At 40.7% G+C, this 16,738-nt stretch overlaps 1 protein-coding gene across 3 annotated transcripts in view; it reads left to right on the top strand.

Annotated features, from left to right (window-relative positions):
• The window catches only part of ZNF532 (zinc finger protein 532), a 139,085-nt gene that overhangs the window by 70,972 nt on the left and 51,375 nt on the right, over positions 1 to 16,738 (top strand). For all 3 annotated transcript variants that reach the window (XM_011949306.1, XM_011949311.1, XM_011949302.1), the window contains 2 exons: positions 9,890 to 10,071; positions 15,211 to 15,387. In XM_011949306.1, the coding sequence (XP_011804696.1) occupies positions 9,890 to 10,071; positions 15,211 to 15,387 (359 nt within the window). The remainder of the gene's footprint in view (positions 1 to 9,889; positions 10,072 to 15,210; positions 15,388 to 16,738) is intronic.

Below are 16,738 nucleotides of genomic sequence, written 5' to 3' on the forward strand. Positions count from 1 at the left end.
GGACTTCCTTCCCTTTTTCTTTTGAGATAATTATAGATCCATGTAAGAAATAGTACAGTGACAACTTGTATACCCTTCATCCAGTTCCCCGCAATGGTAACATCTCACAAAACTATAGAACAGTATCACAACTGGGAAATGGGCATTGACTCAGTCAAGATAACAGAGCTTTTCCAGCACTACAAGGATTTCATATTGCTCATTTATAGCCACCCACACCCTCTCCTCACTCCTTAACCCTGGCAACCACTAAGCTGTTTTTCATTTCTATAATTTTGTCATTTCAGGAATGTTATATAGATGGAATAATATCGTATATAACTCCTTAAGATTGACTTTTTTTCCATTCAGCATTTTTCCCTGGTTGTTGCGTATATCAATATTATATTCCTTTTTATTGCTGAGTAGATTCTGTTGTATGGTTTACCATAGTTCATTTAACCATTCACTTGTTGAAAGACATCTGCATTGGATCCAGTTGGGGGCTATGATGGATAAAGCTATTATTAACATTGTGTACTGGTTTTTGTGTGGACATAAGTTTTTATTTCTCTGGGATAAATGCCTATTTATCAGCAGAATATAATTGCTGGCTTATGTGGTATTTGCATGTTTAGACTCTTAAACTGTTTTGCAGAGTGGATGTACCATTTTATATTCCCAGGAGCAGCACACAAGGGATCCAGTTTCTCTGCATCCTCCAGCATTTGGTGGTGGTACCATTTTTTATTTTAGCCATTTTGATAGGTGTGTGGTATTATTTTATTGTAGTTTCAGTTTGTGTTTCCCTAGTGGCTAACGATGTTGAACACCTTTTCATGGGTTTAATTTGCCATCTGTTTTTCCTTTTTGGTGAAACGTCTCTTCATAGCCCATTTCTAATGAGGTTGTTTGCTTTTACAACAAACCATTGAGTTTCACAAGTTCTTGATAGAGCCTAGATACTAGTCTTTTGTTGGCTATGTGGTTGCAAGTGTTTTCGCCTAGTCTGTAACTTGTCTTCTCATCCTCTTAACAGGTCTTTAGCAGCGCAAAAGTTTGTAATTTTCATGAAGTCAAGTATATCAGTTTTCCATTTTATGACCCCTGCTTTTGGTGTCAGGTCTAAGGCATAGCTCTCCCGTGTTTTTTTCCTTAACGCTTTATAATTCTGTGATTTACATTTAAGTCTGTGACTCATTTTGAGTTGATGTTTGTATCAGGTGTGAGATTTAGGTGGAGGGTCATTTTTTTCCCCCATACATGGCCATTTGTTGAAGATGCTGTCATCCTCCAATGAATTGCTTTTGCCCCTTTGTCAAGTATCAGTCAGGCATTTGTGTGGGGATGTTTCTGAGTTCTCTATTCTGTGCCATTGATCTGTGTGTCTGTCCCTCTACCAATATCTACAGTCTGAGTACTGTAGGTAGTCTTCGAATCTGGTAGATGGATGCCTCCAATTTATTTTTCTTTCCCAAAATTGTTTTCACTAATCTAGTTTTTGCCTTTTCATATGTTGTCTATTTCTGTAAAACAGCTTGCTGGGATTTTGATAGGAATTGCATTAAACCTACATATCAGTTTGGGGGAGAATTGACATCTTTACTATATTGAGCCTTTCAGTCCATGAACATGAGCACAGATTCTTCATTTATTTATACTGATCAGAACAGATACTATACTTATTCTTAGCCAAAAGGCCGAGAAGTGATTCTTCATTTATTTATATCTTTGATTCTTTGTTTTGTAGTTTTCTTTTCTTTTTTTTTTTTTGAGATGGCGTTTCACTCTTATTGCTCAGGCTGGAGTGCAGTGGCGCAAACTCAGCTGACGGCAACCTCCGTCTCCCGGGTTCAACCGATTCTCCTGCCTCCCAAGTAGCTGGGATTACAGGCATGTGCCACCATGCCCGGCTAATTTTGTACTTTTAGTAGAGACGGGGTTGAGATGGGGTTTCTCCATGTTGGTCAGGCTGATCTCGAACTCCTGACCTCAGGTGATTCGCCCGCCTTAGCCTCCCCAAGTGCAGGGATTACAGGCGTGAGCCGCTGCGCCAGCCTTGTAGTTTTCATCATATAAGTCCTGTGCATGTTTTGTTAGATTTATTTTTTCAAACAATCATAAGTGGTATCATATTTTTTGGTGAGGACATATTCATCACTAATATATATAGAGACAAATAATTTTTATATATTGTGTATCCTTTGACTCTGTTGAACTCAGTTATTGGTTTCAAGGTTTTTTTGGGTAGATTATATTGATTTTTCAGATATCAAAATAGCCTTGCATTTCTGAAATGAATCCCACTTGGTCAAGCTGCATATTTCTTTTTTTTATTTTGAATTATAATTGCTGCTATTTTGTTAAGAAGTTCTGCATCTATATGCATGTAGATTTCCTTTTTTGTTCTGTTCTTGTCCGGTTTGAGATAGGTTGATACTCACTTTTTAAAGAATTGAGAAGTATTCCCTCCTCTTCAATTTTTCTGGAAGAGAGTGTGTATAATTGGTGTTAGTTTTTCTTTGTTTGGTAGAATTCTTTGTTTGGTAGAATTCTCCAGTGAAACCATCTGGACCTGGAGATTTCTTTTTTAGGGTTTAAAAAAAAAAATACCTGCTGGGCTGGTGGTGGGGGAATTGGCAGAGATGAAAATTCCCCTTCGCTACTGGCCTTCTCTGACACCCACCATCTGGGTAGGGGCATTGGAACAGACAGCTCGTTAGAGTCTCAAGAGGGTTGAAGTCTTGACTCCACCTCGACTTGGCACAGATTAGGGTGGGGCCACAGTGTTTTCTGTAGGATTTGGCTGGAGTAGAGCAGTCTTCATTTAAAAGTTTTCTGTTTTCCTAGGCACCCCTTTCTTGGTCGTCGGCTACAGAGCACAGGCTTTTCTTGGGGATATTTTTTTTGTCTCTACCCATTGGCATTTTGGGTTGCTAGCTTCTTCAGCTCCAAATCTGGGACATATGAGGCAAAGAGAAACCTAGGGAACTGACTACCCTGTCATTGGTAGGGTCTTGAGGTCCCTAGCTAATCTTTCACTCCACCTTTCAGAGTCCTTTTATGTTTATTTTATATATAATGTTCAGGGTTTTGAATTGTACTTAATGGGAAGAATAGGGAAAGTGACTTTTATTCCATTTTCCTGAAAGTGGACGTTTTACTCCATTTTTTAAAAAAGATCCTAATGTAGCTGTCCTGTCTTCAAGGAGAGATTCTGTAATTGCATTATTGTGCTCTGCCAGAGACTTTCAGACCCCAATCTCAGTTGTTTTTGCAATTAGGCTTCCTGGGAGGGTGACTTTCCATTTGACTTCCTGGGATTTCTGTTGTCTCTGAATTGAAGACATTTTCTCCGCCCAGTGTAAATTTCCTTTCTTAGGCCCGTCTTTAAAAGCAGTTAGGAGTGAGAATTGCTTCTTTTTCCTTTCACATCTGGTGAGCTGAGCCTCTTTTAAGACCTCAGCCTTTCTCTTAAGAACACACTTTTCTTGATTTGGCTCAGTCACTATCCCCCTTTTTAATCTTTCCTTTTATATCTTATTTTTTCCTTGGTATCATTTTGTATTTTGACCTCCGTTTATGTTTTGAACAGAGCCTGTCTCAGTTTCCCCAGGGTGCTTCTCTGCACCCAGCAAAGGGTCTGTCTGCCTGTGAGCACCAGCTGGGGCTGTTCCTCCTATGCCTCTCACCATCTCCCCTTACGCATGCCTTTAGCCTTCTGAGACTGCCAGTAGGCCATGGGTTAAAGGAAGGTATGGGTGGCATTTGGTGCATTCTCTTTGCCAGTTGCTGCTCCTCCTCCGAGTGTTCCGTAGACAATCTGTGCAGAACTAACAATTGCCAGAGAGACTCAAAAGCACTGCTTCCTTATTAACTGGCGTGTGCTCAGTGACCCCCAAGAGCAGGTCTCTGGTAAGAGCTGTGTTGGAATATATGGTTTTAACTTGAGGCTCTCTTTGCCATACGTTCCCAGAGCTGTCTTGGGATTTGATCACACTCTGGTACACGATCTGGACCAGGAACCGAAAGCCTGCTAGGCTGAGGTTAGACTGCCTGCATGCATCTGCTTACCCCTTGGAGGAGGCGGTGGCAGAGGGAGAGGGCCAGAAGGCTGAGGACCTTTGCGGGGATCACTACCTTCCAGGGAGCATGGAATGAAGCAGTACAATAAAAACAGAGTTCTGAGCAGTTGACTCTGTAGCCATTAAATCTGCCCCAGTTAGGGGTTTTTATTCTGATCTCTCTGCTTAATAATCCCTGCTTTGGGGTACGTTGAGAAAAGGGAGTGGGCGAGAGACCAGAGGAGCTTTCCTCTTCTCCATAAAGTATTTAAGAGCTGAGGACTGTCGTTTGAATAATTGATAAATATCAATTTAATGTGTTGAGATGTCATTGCTTCAACTCCTCTTAAAACCATGTCTAAATTTAACCAACTACAGCCTGGAAATGCTTTCTGTAACCCCTTAATTTTAAAAACCTGTTTTCTTCTTGTGGCATTTGTATCAGCTGTAGAATCACAGAATGCTATAAGTCTTTTGACCAGCCCATTTATTTTACAATTGAAAAAAGCAAATGCCCAACTGGTGGCAGAGCTGGGACTCAAGGCAAAGTTTCTATATTGCTGGTTCATTCTTTCTGCTTGTCTAAGATGTCGAAGCATAGGCTCTTACAGCCGGAGGGACCATAGGAATCACATAAGGATGGATTCTTGGGGTTACTTCCAAGTCACCTTCCGGAGTGTGGATAAAGGTGACATTTGCAGTGGTCCTTGTTTTCGGGAATTGCTGGTTCACTTTAGTTTCGGGAACTTTCTGGGCATCATTAATACGACATACTAACTGTATTCCCGGGAGCAGCCTCTGCTGGTTCTCATTTCTAGATCCGCTCTGCTCAGACAGCTTCCTCTGGAAACCAGGGAGCTCACCTGAATTCCTCCCTTCCTCCGTCTCCCAAAATACCCTTATTAGTGAAGACTCGTGACCCTTGGTTTTTGGTCCTGCTCTTCTAAGTGTTTAATTTAAATTTTGGTCACGACTAGTCCTGTCCTAGTTTATATTTTAGTGTTATCAACTTTTAATTTACCCATATTCTTCGGTAATAAGCATCTAAGTAGATGATATGTGTTGGCCATATAGCTTTCTGTAAATTTGTTCATTTAACTGTCAACTCTTGTTAGGGATTTTTTGTGTAGCAGAATGATTTGAGGACAAAACCAGCGCAGCCGTCCAGCTCTGTGAGCGAAGGGCATACAGAGCCAGCTCTGCTGTGTTTGCCTGGTATGACTTCCATTTAAGTGAGATCTGAAATGAAATGCTTTCTTTGTGTTCTCAGTCTGAAATTGGACAAAAGTGAAAGCCACAAAACAAACTGGTATACTTTATTATTTTTGGATAATTATACTGTAGACAGAAGATTATGGAACTGCTTTTAATGAGGTGAGAGTAATTTACTTAGCATCTGGGCTGACTGTTAAGCTGGCATTGTTTCTGCCTTTAGCTGCAGTGTTTCATGTTAGTGTAGGCTTTTGGTCGGTTTGAAATTTAAGCATAAGTATAGAGCCATACTTAATTTCTCTAGCCTCTCTCACTGTTTCTCATGTACCTCTCCCAGGCTGTTTTCTGCCTAAAATATGAGCAAAAACATGTAGAATTATTTTTCTTATTACTCAGCTAATTCCTCATCTATAGAAAGAGGATATCAAGCTTGAACACTCTCTGATTCCTTAACTGGCCAGAATGTACCAGGCTCCCCCTTCCCTGTAGCCTGCATTTGCATGCCATTGATCGATTTCAGTGCCAGGATTGGATAGCAAAGGCTCAATAAGAGTGCAGTCGACCGGGTGCAGTGGCTGATGCCTCTAATCCTAGCACTTTGGGAGGCTGAAGTGGGCAGATCACCTGAGCTCAGGAGTTCGAGATCAGCCTGGGCAACATGGTGAAACCCTGTCTCTACTAAAATACAAAAAAATCAGCCAAGTGTGACCGTGTGTGCCTGTAGTCCCAGCTACTTGGAAGGCTGAGGCAGGAAAATTGCTTGAACCTGGGAGGCAGAGGTTGCAGTGAACTGAGATCGTGCTGTTGCACTCCAGCCTGAGCGACAGAGTGAGACTCTGTCTCTTAAAAAAAAATGAGTACAGTCATCTCTTAGTTTCCTCAGGTGTTGTTTCTAGGACCCCCTTCAGATACCAACATCTGAGAATGCTCAAGCCCCTGTTATAAAATGGCACAGTATTTGCATAGAACCTAAGCACATCTGCCTGTGTCCTTTAAATCATCTCAAGATTACTTATAATATCTAATAGTGTAAATACTATGTAAATAGTTGTTATACTGTATTTTTTATTGTTGTATTGTTATTTTTTATTTTTTTCCCAAATATTTTTGATCTATGGTGGACTGAATACATAGATAGATGCAGAACCTCAGGATACACAGAGTCGGTTGTAATCGCAAAGCGTGGAATGTGGGTACTTTTCAGCTTTATTTTCCTGTAGCTTTCTAGTATTACCTGACTGTTGAAAAGTAATGTTTACTTTAAAAAGTAACAGTTCAACCGAGCAAATAAGTCTGCCGTAGAATAGAAATTAACTGTTTATTACCTAAGTACCGAAAACATTTATCCATTTTTAGATGACAGAAGTAAAATGTCAAGAGACACATAAAACCACTTAGGTGCCCTTTCTTATGCTTTCCTCTATTGAAAAGGCAGTTACCGTCACATTCAACTGCTTTATCCTCTACTAAGTAGCTTCAGCTTGTGTAGTAGAGTGTTAGAATTTTAAGATATATTTTAATTTACTTGATTAAAAAAAGTAAGGAAAGTCAGTCATTACAGGCCCCAGAGAAATCCTTGTCTGACCTCATGCTGAAATACATCCTCCCAAACCCAGAGGGTGTTCATCATTTTCATGAATTCAAAGCATTCCAGAAAAGCTAATGGAAGATACTCCTTTGTGCTGTGAAAATGCATCACCACTATCATGGGAAGCAGGGATGACAAGTTTTCTATAACAGGAACAGTGAATACAGCTTGAGGGAATACAGTTAAGCAAACGATGTCATGAGTTTAAAACTACATGCAAGCATCAAGGAGGAGGATGTCTCCAACCAAAATAGCTTGTTTTTTTCCTCAAAATGGAATGGAGCCGGCATGGTGGTTCATACCTGTAGTCCCAGCACTTTGAGAGGCTGAGGCAGGAGGATTGCTTGTGGCCAGGAGTTTGAGACCAGCCTGGACAATATGGTGAGACCCTGTCTGTGCAAAAAAAATACAAACATTGGCTGAGTGTGGTGGCGTGTGCCTGTGGTCTCAGCTACTGGGGAGGCTGAGGAGTGAGGATCACTTGAGGCCAGGAGGTGGAATCTACAGTGAGCTGTGATCACGCCACTGTACTCTAACCTGGGCAACAAAGTGAGAGCCTATCTCAAAACAAGAACAAAGACAAAACCCAAACAGAGTGGAGTCAAGGAGTAGAGGAGGCAGGTAAATAAAGACAGAAATGCGGGAGTAACTAAGTGTCTGTACGTAGATATGCATGCATCTACAGAAACTAAAGGCAAGGTCTCTGGTGTCCAGCGCGACTCCCCAGTGACCGTTTTCTCCCACTTCAGGAATTGCAAAGTATGAAAGCATTTTGATTTGAGGCTGTAGTCCCTATGACTCCCTCTTTCTCCTTGTGCTTCTGTATCGAAAGTGGGTGAGGAGCCTGAGCTGATGGGAACGAGTGAGTGCAGAGTCCTACAGTTGGGTGGGGAGACATGATGATGATACATTCCAGTGAATTTAAGTAATTCCTTGTGCATCTTATATGTATTGTGAAGGATAACCATTTGTAGTATATCTTGATGAAAATGTGAAAATTTTTTTCAGGGAACACTGCTTTTTAGATTTTCTTTCCATTTTCTATCATTCTGAAAGTAGTACAATCACATTACTTTAGATAAAAGAGAAGCAGCAGGGGAGGGGGACTCACATTGACACTGACATACTGTGGGCACTGTTGGTATATTTGTTAATGGTTTTCCCTGTGTGTTTTTGTTTATTCATTCATTATATCCCCACCCCACTCCTAGACTCCAGTTCAAATCCTGGTTCTTTCACTTAATAGGTTTGGAGCCTTGGGCGAGTTACTTAACTTTACTGAGCCTCATTTCCTTATCTGTAAAATGGAGATGTTATCTGCTTCATAGGTTATGAGAATTAAATGAGATGATGTACTTCAATTTACTTAATGTATTTAAAATACCTAGCTTAATCTTACCATTTGACTCATGGTACGATGGGACCAATCTATATATTTTAATATAACATATATATACACACATGCGTGTGTGTATATATATGTATGTATGTAAATGTGTGTGTGTGTGTGTATATATATAAAATGTTTTTTGACTTCTTTTAGTATAGAAAATGCTAACTTTATTCCCAAGTAAGTGCAAGACATTTTAAGTTACCTGTGGAAGTTCAGACATCATAATTCCCTGCCTGGGACTGTGTGAAGGTAGATAGAAGACTTGAGTTCACAGAAACAAATGATTACCTGTGGTAATGTAGATGTTAACAGGATCTGTTATTAATGAATCTGTTGACTGGTTTTCCTTGCTGTGGCTTGTTTTAACCTTTGAAATATGTGTTACGAGAAAAGGAGTGCTGTTTTTTTAATGATGCTAACTTCATCAAAGCTACCTGTAATGTTCTTGTTTTGTGATTATAATAAACATTTTATGGGATAAAATTGTTATTTTAGTCCTTTCAGGAGAAAATCAAGAAAGAATTTTCAAGTGAGTTTCCTATTTTTCTTAGTCTAAGTCACTTGGAAGTTTAAACCTTAATTTTTGGGCATGCTTCAAAAACTAGAAGAATAAAAAAAGTCGTTTTAAAATTTCTTAACTGTTGTCAATATAAACAAATGCTTTAAATCTTAGCAAGAATCTATATTTTGAGGCTTTCTTTGGCTTTAATACAAATTGTACATTTTAGAAGATGGTAGATAATTTGTGTTTGCATGAATTTTCTGAAAGTATTTAAACACAGTTTATGTCATATGCTATGTGAGGTTTATTTTTGGGGTAGAAGTAATAAGTCCTCAGTTTATGTTTACTTTAAGTTTTTTTTGGTTTTGTGTTTTTAAAAATATACCATGTTTAGTGCCTATATCCAAGAGGATGAAAAATAGTGTTTTGGGTTTTCCTGGATAGTTAATGATATAGAGCTTTTTCCAAAGAGGATTTCACCTTTAATTTTATTTTATACATAATCAGATTTTAAGCTCTGTAAAATTTTAATTTAATGGCTAAATTTATATACTTAAACTTGAGTTCCTTGGTTTTAATTATAAATTATATCATGGCCAGGTCATCCATTTAAAGGCCAATTAAGTGCAAAAAGAACAAATAATTGCTGCAGCCATTCTTTTGCATTCCTGTATTTCAGATTTCAAATAACTGGTCGGGGAACAACTGGATTATCTTCTAATTAATTTTTATTATTTTGGAGAAAGCTTTTTATGAATTGTGAGGACTGTGACTACTGTCAAGATACATATGCCTATAAACTTGTTACTATGTATTAAAATTGTTTGCTCACATAAATTTGTAAGAATACCTCTCTTCTTTGCCCTAAGCAAAATGCAAAAGTAACGGAATTGGAACTCTGCTAAAATGGATGTTTTGAGCTCATACTTTGAGATGAGCCTGACTACATAGCACATACTGTGATTTTACAGGATAAAGAATTGTACGCAGGACATGTAACTTTCAAATTGGCTTTTCCCTTGGGCTTAGAATCAATTACTGTAGTGTTTGAAATGAAGGATGTATAATTATCTGGAGGTTTAACCAGGGTTCTTTGCATATTAGAAAGTACTTAGTAGGACCAACCCTGTTTCCCCCTTTGGTTTGTTTAGAAGACTTGCACTATCTGCCAGATGCTGCTTCCTAACCAGTGCAGTTATGCATCACACCAGAGAATCCATCAGCACAAATCTCCCTACACCTGCCCTGAGTGCGGGGCCATCTGCAGGTCGGTGCACTTCCAGACCCACGTCACCAAGAACTGTCTGCACTACACGAGGAGAGTTGGTTTTCGGTCAGTATATCATTCACTTATGTGCAAGTAAAACTCGTTCACTTACAACCGCACAGCATTTTGAGTGGTCTGCACACACAGTTTTCTGGGTCATACAGTGATACCTCGATTAACAGATCCTCTGGGAACCTAGCTCGTTTGTAGAGTCCATCTGTTTGAATCTTCTTAATGTAATGTCGGCCCTGCTGGTCCTCACAAATCGGAGGGTCATGGGGCCTTTTAGGCACAGTCTTGCATGTGTGCAGGTGTGACTTTGTCAGCTATTTTTGTATCTCTACCGTTTTTAGCAGACTTTTGCTATCATACTCTTTGCATTTTAACCCCTGCAAGAAAACTATACATTCTGTACCTCTTAATATTTCCCCTTCTCATGAAAACAGAAATAGTGCGATGGTCTTTTACTTTTATTTTGTCCACGTTGAAGGATGGGGTGTATGTCCCAGACTTGCACTCCAAATAACTTCCTCATCTTCCCCACTCCTCCTCTCCTCCTCCCCACTCCTCCTCCCCTCTCCTCCTCCCCTCTCCTCCTCCCCTCTCCTCTTCCCCTCTCCTCCTCCCCCTCCTCCTCCCCACTCGTCCTCCCCACTCCTCCCCACTCCTCCTCCCCTGTCCTCCTTCCCTCTCCACCTCCCCTCTCCTCCCTTCCTCCTCCTCCCTCTCCCCCTTCTCTCCCCTGTCTTCTCCTCTCCTCTCCCTCCTCCCCTTTCCTCCTCCTCCCTCTCCCCCCTTCTCTCCCGTCTTCTCTCCTCTCCCTCCTCCCCTTCCTCCTCTTCCCTCTCTCTCCTCCTCCCTCTCCCTCCCCACTCCTCCTCCTCCCTCTCCCCTTCTCCCTCCTCCCCATTTACTCCTCCCTTCTCCTCCCCATTTACTCCTCCCTTCCCCTCCCCTTCCTCCCTCTTCTCCCCTTCCTCCTCCTCCTTCTCCCCATTCGAGTTCTCTCATTCCCCCCTTGTCTCTTCTGTGTATCTTCACTGTGGTCCCTTTTACTGCCCCCCAGGATTCTCAGATGTGCATTGTACAACATCTGGCAAATCTAATGTTAGCTAGTGTTGAATGATGATACATTTGAACTTTTATATTTTCACTAAGAAGATTCCACCAGAAAACATGTCCATTGATACACAGTGTCTTTGTTAATAGAGGTATTACTGTACTATATGTTTATCTTAACATTAAGTATTTGCTTACCTGGTACCTTTGTTAGATTGTTAATATGCAATGATTTTTTTTTTTTACCTGTAATAAATTATGTTTAATAAAAATGAAGTCCAGTTAGCATGATTTCATGGTTTTATTTAAGTTTAGGTTATGGTATCATCAATTCCTAGGTGGTTCTGCCCAGTTTTCCATTAATAACACTAAGCTATGAGACTTACCTCACATTTTATCTCATGCCTCCAAACCTGTAATGCACAAGTGTTTTATGAATTGAGATCTAGCCTGGTGGAAACCTTTGGCTTGGAAATCAAGAAACCAGTTTTCTTGTACCACTTCTGCCAGTAACTAATTATGTGGTAATTCACGTATTCTTTCTGTGCTGTGGTGCCTCTGTCTGTAAAATTGGTGCGTTGTCTGCCTCCAGCTCCACTGGGATGTTACTGAGTAAAACAGGATAATCAAAGGTGCCCCAGATCTGCAAAGTCCATGCAGAATAATACTTTTGTTCTTGCCATCATGTTTTGAAACTATTATTAATGGATTCTGCGTTTAATAATAGAAAGCAGCTCTGCAGCACTTCCCAAGTGCTCTTCTTTGCACTGATGTCAAATTTTTCTCAAATGTTTAGTTTTTCTAATATAATGAAAGTAAACCTAGGTTGGTATGATTAAAAGAGGTATAACTTCTGCAATTTTAGCTATTGCTGCTGTCTTTCCTGAATTAAAACAGAAGCTCTCCATGCAGGCTGAAGGTAATCAACTCACTTGGGAAAAGACCATCCTTGCTCTTCTGTTCTTTTGCCCTACTCACAGAGTTGTTCAAATTTGGTATTTTGAATTGCATATTTCAAGTTGTTAACCAAAAATTTTGTGTTCAGTGTGGATTTTTTTTCTCCCTGGACTTGAGGCTATATGGGGCTGGTAAAAAAACAATGTGTTGTGAAGTTTAGTTCATATTGACTGCTCCTTTAGAAAAGAGGAACATTTTTAACCGTAATTGTTTTCTTCTGCTGCTTCATATAATGGTCCATGTTCATGTTTAAGTGGGGCTTAGTACCCCTGTGGCCTTGTCATGTTTTTTGCTCCCTTTGGCTTTATAGCTACTCATTTTCAATATGCCTTTTCTTTAGCCAGAGGAGTCTAATGTGGCAGCATGGTTCCCACGCCTCACTTTGTCTCGTCTTGGTGCGGTGTGCCTTGCTGTCTCTCCTCCTGCTCATATTACATCTCCCAAATATTGATGGGTCATCCCTGGCTCCTGGCTAACTTGGTAAAAGTTATATATTGATAAAAGTCAAATATTTTTTCTGAATTTTCCTGCCTCTTGATGCACTGGACTCTGTATCTAGAAAGGGGAATGGTTTTTATACTGTAAACTTTTTTTTTAATTCAAAAAATAAATACAGTTTATTGCTATCCAGAACAGGACTTCAGAATATTACATATTTCTTAGTAGACAGGATTTTTGATAGCATTAAGATACTGTATGAGCCGTTCGAAGTCTGCCTTTCTTTGTCTTATTTACATCCCCCATTGGCCTCTGTTGCCCCCTGAAACTCCTCTTCTTCCTGTAGGCAGATGTTGTATGACTTTTTAAAATACCCTGCTTACGGCCGGGCGCAGTGGCTCAAGCCTGTAATCCCAGCATTTTGGGAGGCCGAGACGGGCGGATCACGAGGTCAGGAGATTGAGACCATCCTGGGTAACCCGGTGAAACCCCGTCTCTACTAAAAACACAAAAAACTAGCCGGGCGAGGTGGCGGGCGCCTGTAGTCCCAGCTACTCGGGAGGCTGAGGCAGGAGAACGGCGTGAACCCAGGAGGCGGAGCTTGCAGTGAGCCGAGATCCGGCCACTGCATTCCAGCCCCGGCTACAGAGCAAGACTCCGTCTCAAAAACAAAACAAAACAAAACAAAACCCTGCTTTCGTTTCTTACATGAAAGAGGGTTTCCCTTGGCCTCCATGACATTCTCTGGGTTGAGTCACAGCCACTTCCTTTTGCTTCAAAAAATTCCATCTTTATTTTAGATACTTCCTTTTTATTTGCTGTACGTTAAACCTTCTTCTCACTCCAACTGACTTTAGGTTATTATTGCTTTTCTCTGTATTCCTTTTTGTCCTTCCTGGGTCTTTTGCCCTTTGAACACCATCTTTCTATCCTTCTTGGGAAAATCTTCTGTTTATAGTTTATGGTGTGGCGGGTCCTTCAGTTTCATTAATTACTCATCTACTTTTGTTTTACATAATCTTCCTCTTTCATGGGAGTTGTAGGCTTCTAGGTTTGGGAAGAACTAAAAATGATCTATTTTATCTCTTCTCATTTTACAAATGAGTAACTGGCCCAGAGAGGAGCATTAACCTGTTCAAGACAACCCAGTAAGTTAACCCAAAATGGTTTCAGTATGCTTGGGTGGCTCTGTTGCCTGAAATACCAGTTCAAGTAGATAGGCTAGAGAGGCTTTCCTTTTATTCTCCTATTGTTATTTAGTGTTTTAACATAGCTGTTGCTGAACATAATGCCTTAAGTCACTGGAAATGCTAATGCATTAGTTATGATTTTTAACAGAATGCTTGCAAAGCCTAAATAGAATGCATGCAATCCAGAACATGCCATTCCTGTGTAACTTTGGAAGCATCTCCATGATTCAGAAGGGAGGTTCTAAGAATAGAAGCATCTTAGATTGTCTTAGACGTCTTTGGATACTTCCCCCTGGAAACCAGGCCCTGTCTGCAGTCTTTCTTCCCTGGGTAGCTTACATCCGGGAGCACATATGTTCAGTTGTATTAGAGGTATATTTCTGGAGACTTTTGTACCTGCAGAGAGACCACTCTTAAATAGTTTTCAGGTGTGAACAGGGAAGACTTGGTCATCAAGTGGAGGTGTTATAAGTGTTGCTTAGAATCTTTGTGTGAAAAAGATGAGATAGAAGAGAAATGTATTTTAGTTTTAAAGTTTGTCTTCGTTGGATTATATTTGAGCAAGTAATTAGCTAACTGTGAGATTATTAGAAAGTCAGAAAGTAAGGAGATGAGCTAAAGAGACCATTTTTTTTTTTTTAAAGAGATGCTGAATTTTAAGAGGTTTATAATTCATGCAATTTCTTAAACAAATGCAAGTGTACTTAAATGTATTTTCTAGGAGACAGAACACCTAGGTGGTTGACCTTCTCTATCCTGCGGACCACCATGAACCCTGCATACATTGACCACATCAGTGTGTACCAAGAAACAGTGGGCCAAGGCCTTGGAGCCAGAACTTCTTTGTTCTTCTCTGCCCCTCTGTTCATGGCATGTAGGTTTAGACACTGAAGATTTCTTCCATTAGAAATGCCATTTAGGTCCTGGGGATGGGTAGGAAACTCAGAGCCCAGGTGCCAGCATCCAGCATATGGAGGCCTCTCCAAAAACAGTAGTCTGGAGACTTGACATCCCTTCTTAAAAATGTTAAAGATGCTCCAAAAATAGACCATTTGAGTTTTATTTTTCTTCTTCATGATCTTTTCTCTTAAACATATAAAAATAGGCTGGGCATGGTGGTTTACACCTATCATCCCAGCATTTTGGGAAGTTGAGGTGGGTGAATTACTTGAGGCTAGGAGTTTGAGACCAGCTTGGCCAACATGGCGAAACCCCATCTCTACTAAAAATACAAAAATTAGTTGGGCATAGTGGTGCACACTTGTGATCCCAGCTACTTGGGAGGCTGAGGCACGAAAACTGCTTGAACCTGGGAGGTGGAGGTTGCAATGAGCCGGGATCACACCACTGCACTCCAGCCTGGGCGACAGAGCGAGACCTTACCCCACAAAAAGCATAAAAAATTAAGTTGGTTTATAATAGGAAAAAAACTAAAATATACTTCCAAAGGGCCATTAAAAGCCTAAAAGGGCTATGAAAGTGTGTTCATCTCACCCAGTTTTTGCAGTTACACGTGTGTTATGGTCTTGTGCTAATGACCATGTGTTTATTTTTCTAACAGATGTGTGCATTGCAATGTTGTGTACTCTGATGTGGCTGCTCTGAAGTCTCACATTCAAGGTTCTCACTGTGAAGTCTTCTACAAGTGTCCTATTTGTCCAATGGCGTTTAAGTCTGCCCCAAGCACACATTCCCACGCCTACACACAGCATCCTGGCATCAAGATAGGAGAACCAAAGTAAGTCATACCGACTTTCGATTTTTACTCCACTGCTTTATTAGTAATTTAGAGGTGAGGTGTAGTAGTCGTTCTATTGAATAACATTTACCAAGATCTGAAAAATTACGCAGCTATGCCAATTTTGATGCTTTACGAAATACAGCTCAAAGCTCATCCAGATCTTTCTATTCTTTCCAGGTAAAGACATTGTCCAAAAATGTTACCTATTATTTATGCTCTTGTCACGAATTTTTGCTCAGCAAGTGAATATTTATATATTTTTTTCTTAAGATGAATTTTTTTTTTTTGAGACAGAGTCTTGCTCTGTTGCCCAGGCTGGAGTGCAGTGGTGTGATCTCGGCTCACTACAACCTCTGTCTCCTGGGTTCAAGCGATTCTCCTGCCTCAGCCTTCTTAGTAGCTGGGACTGCAGGTGCATGCCACCACACCCAGCTAATTTTTTGTATAGTTAGTAGAGACGGGGTTTCATCGTGTTAGCCAGGATGGTCTTGATATCCTGATCTCGTGATCCCCCCGCCTCAGCCTCCCAAAGTGCTAGGATTACAGGCGTGAGACACCGTGCCCAGCCTCTGAAGATGATATTTAACAACTCCTAGGAAAACTATTTTTTAGAAACCCTGTCATCTTTAAATTTTTCCATAGTTCCTTTTTTGTAGGGTACACTTTTGCTTAAAAAGTAACATTTTTAAGATGAAGGCAACTTAAGACACTGGTTACTGAATTTAACTTCATAGCCAGTATAAGTCCCTGATTAGTAAATTTTTTTTTGCCTTAATCTTGCTCTTAATTTGATTGATTTTTGCTTTGTGGAGTCTTTAAGAATGAAGTGGTTCTTTGGCAAACAGGGGCTGGCTGCCTGCAGTAGGGGCAGCTTAGCAAAGAGGAGGGAGTGTAGGCACTGGAGCCAGTCGGAATCCTACCACCCACTGGTTGGGTGACCTGGGGCCTGCACTGTCTCAGCCGCCATCTTCTCCCCCTTGAAGTGAGGGTCCTGCTTCAGTGAGAGAGATGACGTATTTAAAATGTGTAGCACGATAGTCCCTGTGTCTGGAGCACGGAGGGCTCTGTCAGCATTCGTTCGTTCCTTTGTGTCTTCACTCCCTCCTTGTGCACACAGCACTGGATTAATGCTCCTGGTTGTGCTCATTTTATTCCTGGATTAGTTATGGCAACATAGAGTTTGATCATTACAAGAAGCTAGATTTGCCATCCAAATCTGTTGGTGTATTTTTGCCCATAACTCCATAATTAAGGAAGTATTAGGGGGAAGATATGCAGATATGCCATATTTTACACATGCACACCCCCCCCCCACATACACATACACACACACACACACACACACACA

The sequence above is a fragment of the Colobus angolensis genome, unplaced genomic scaffold, assembly GCF_000951035.1.
Source record: "Colobus angolensis palliatus isolate OR3802 unplaced genomic scaffold, Cang.pa_1.0 Scaffold108, whole genome shotgun sequence".
Lineage (NCBI taxonomy): Eukaryota > Metazoa > Chordata > Mammalia > Primates > Cercopithecidae > Colobus > Colobus angolensis.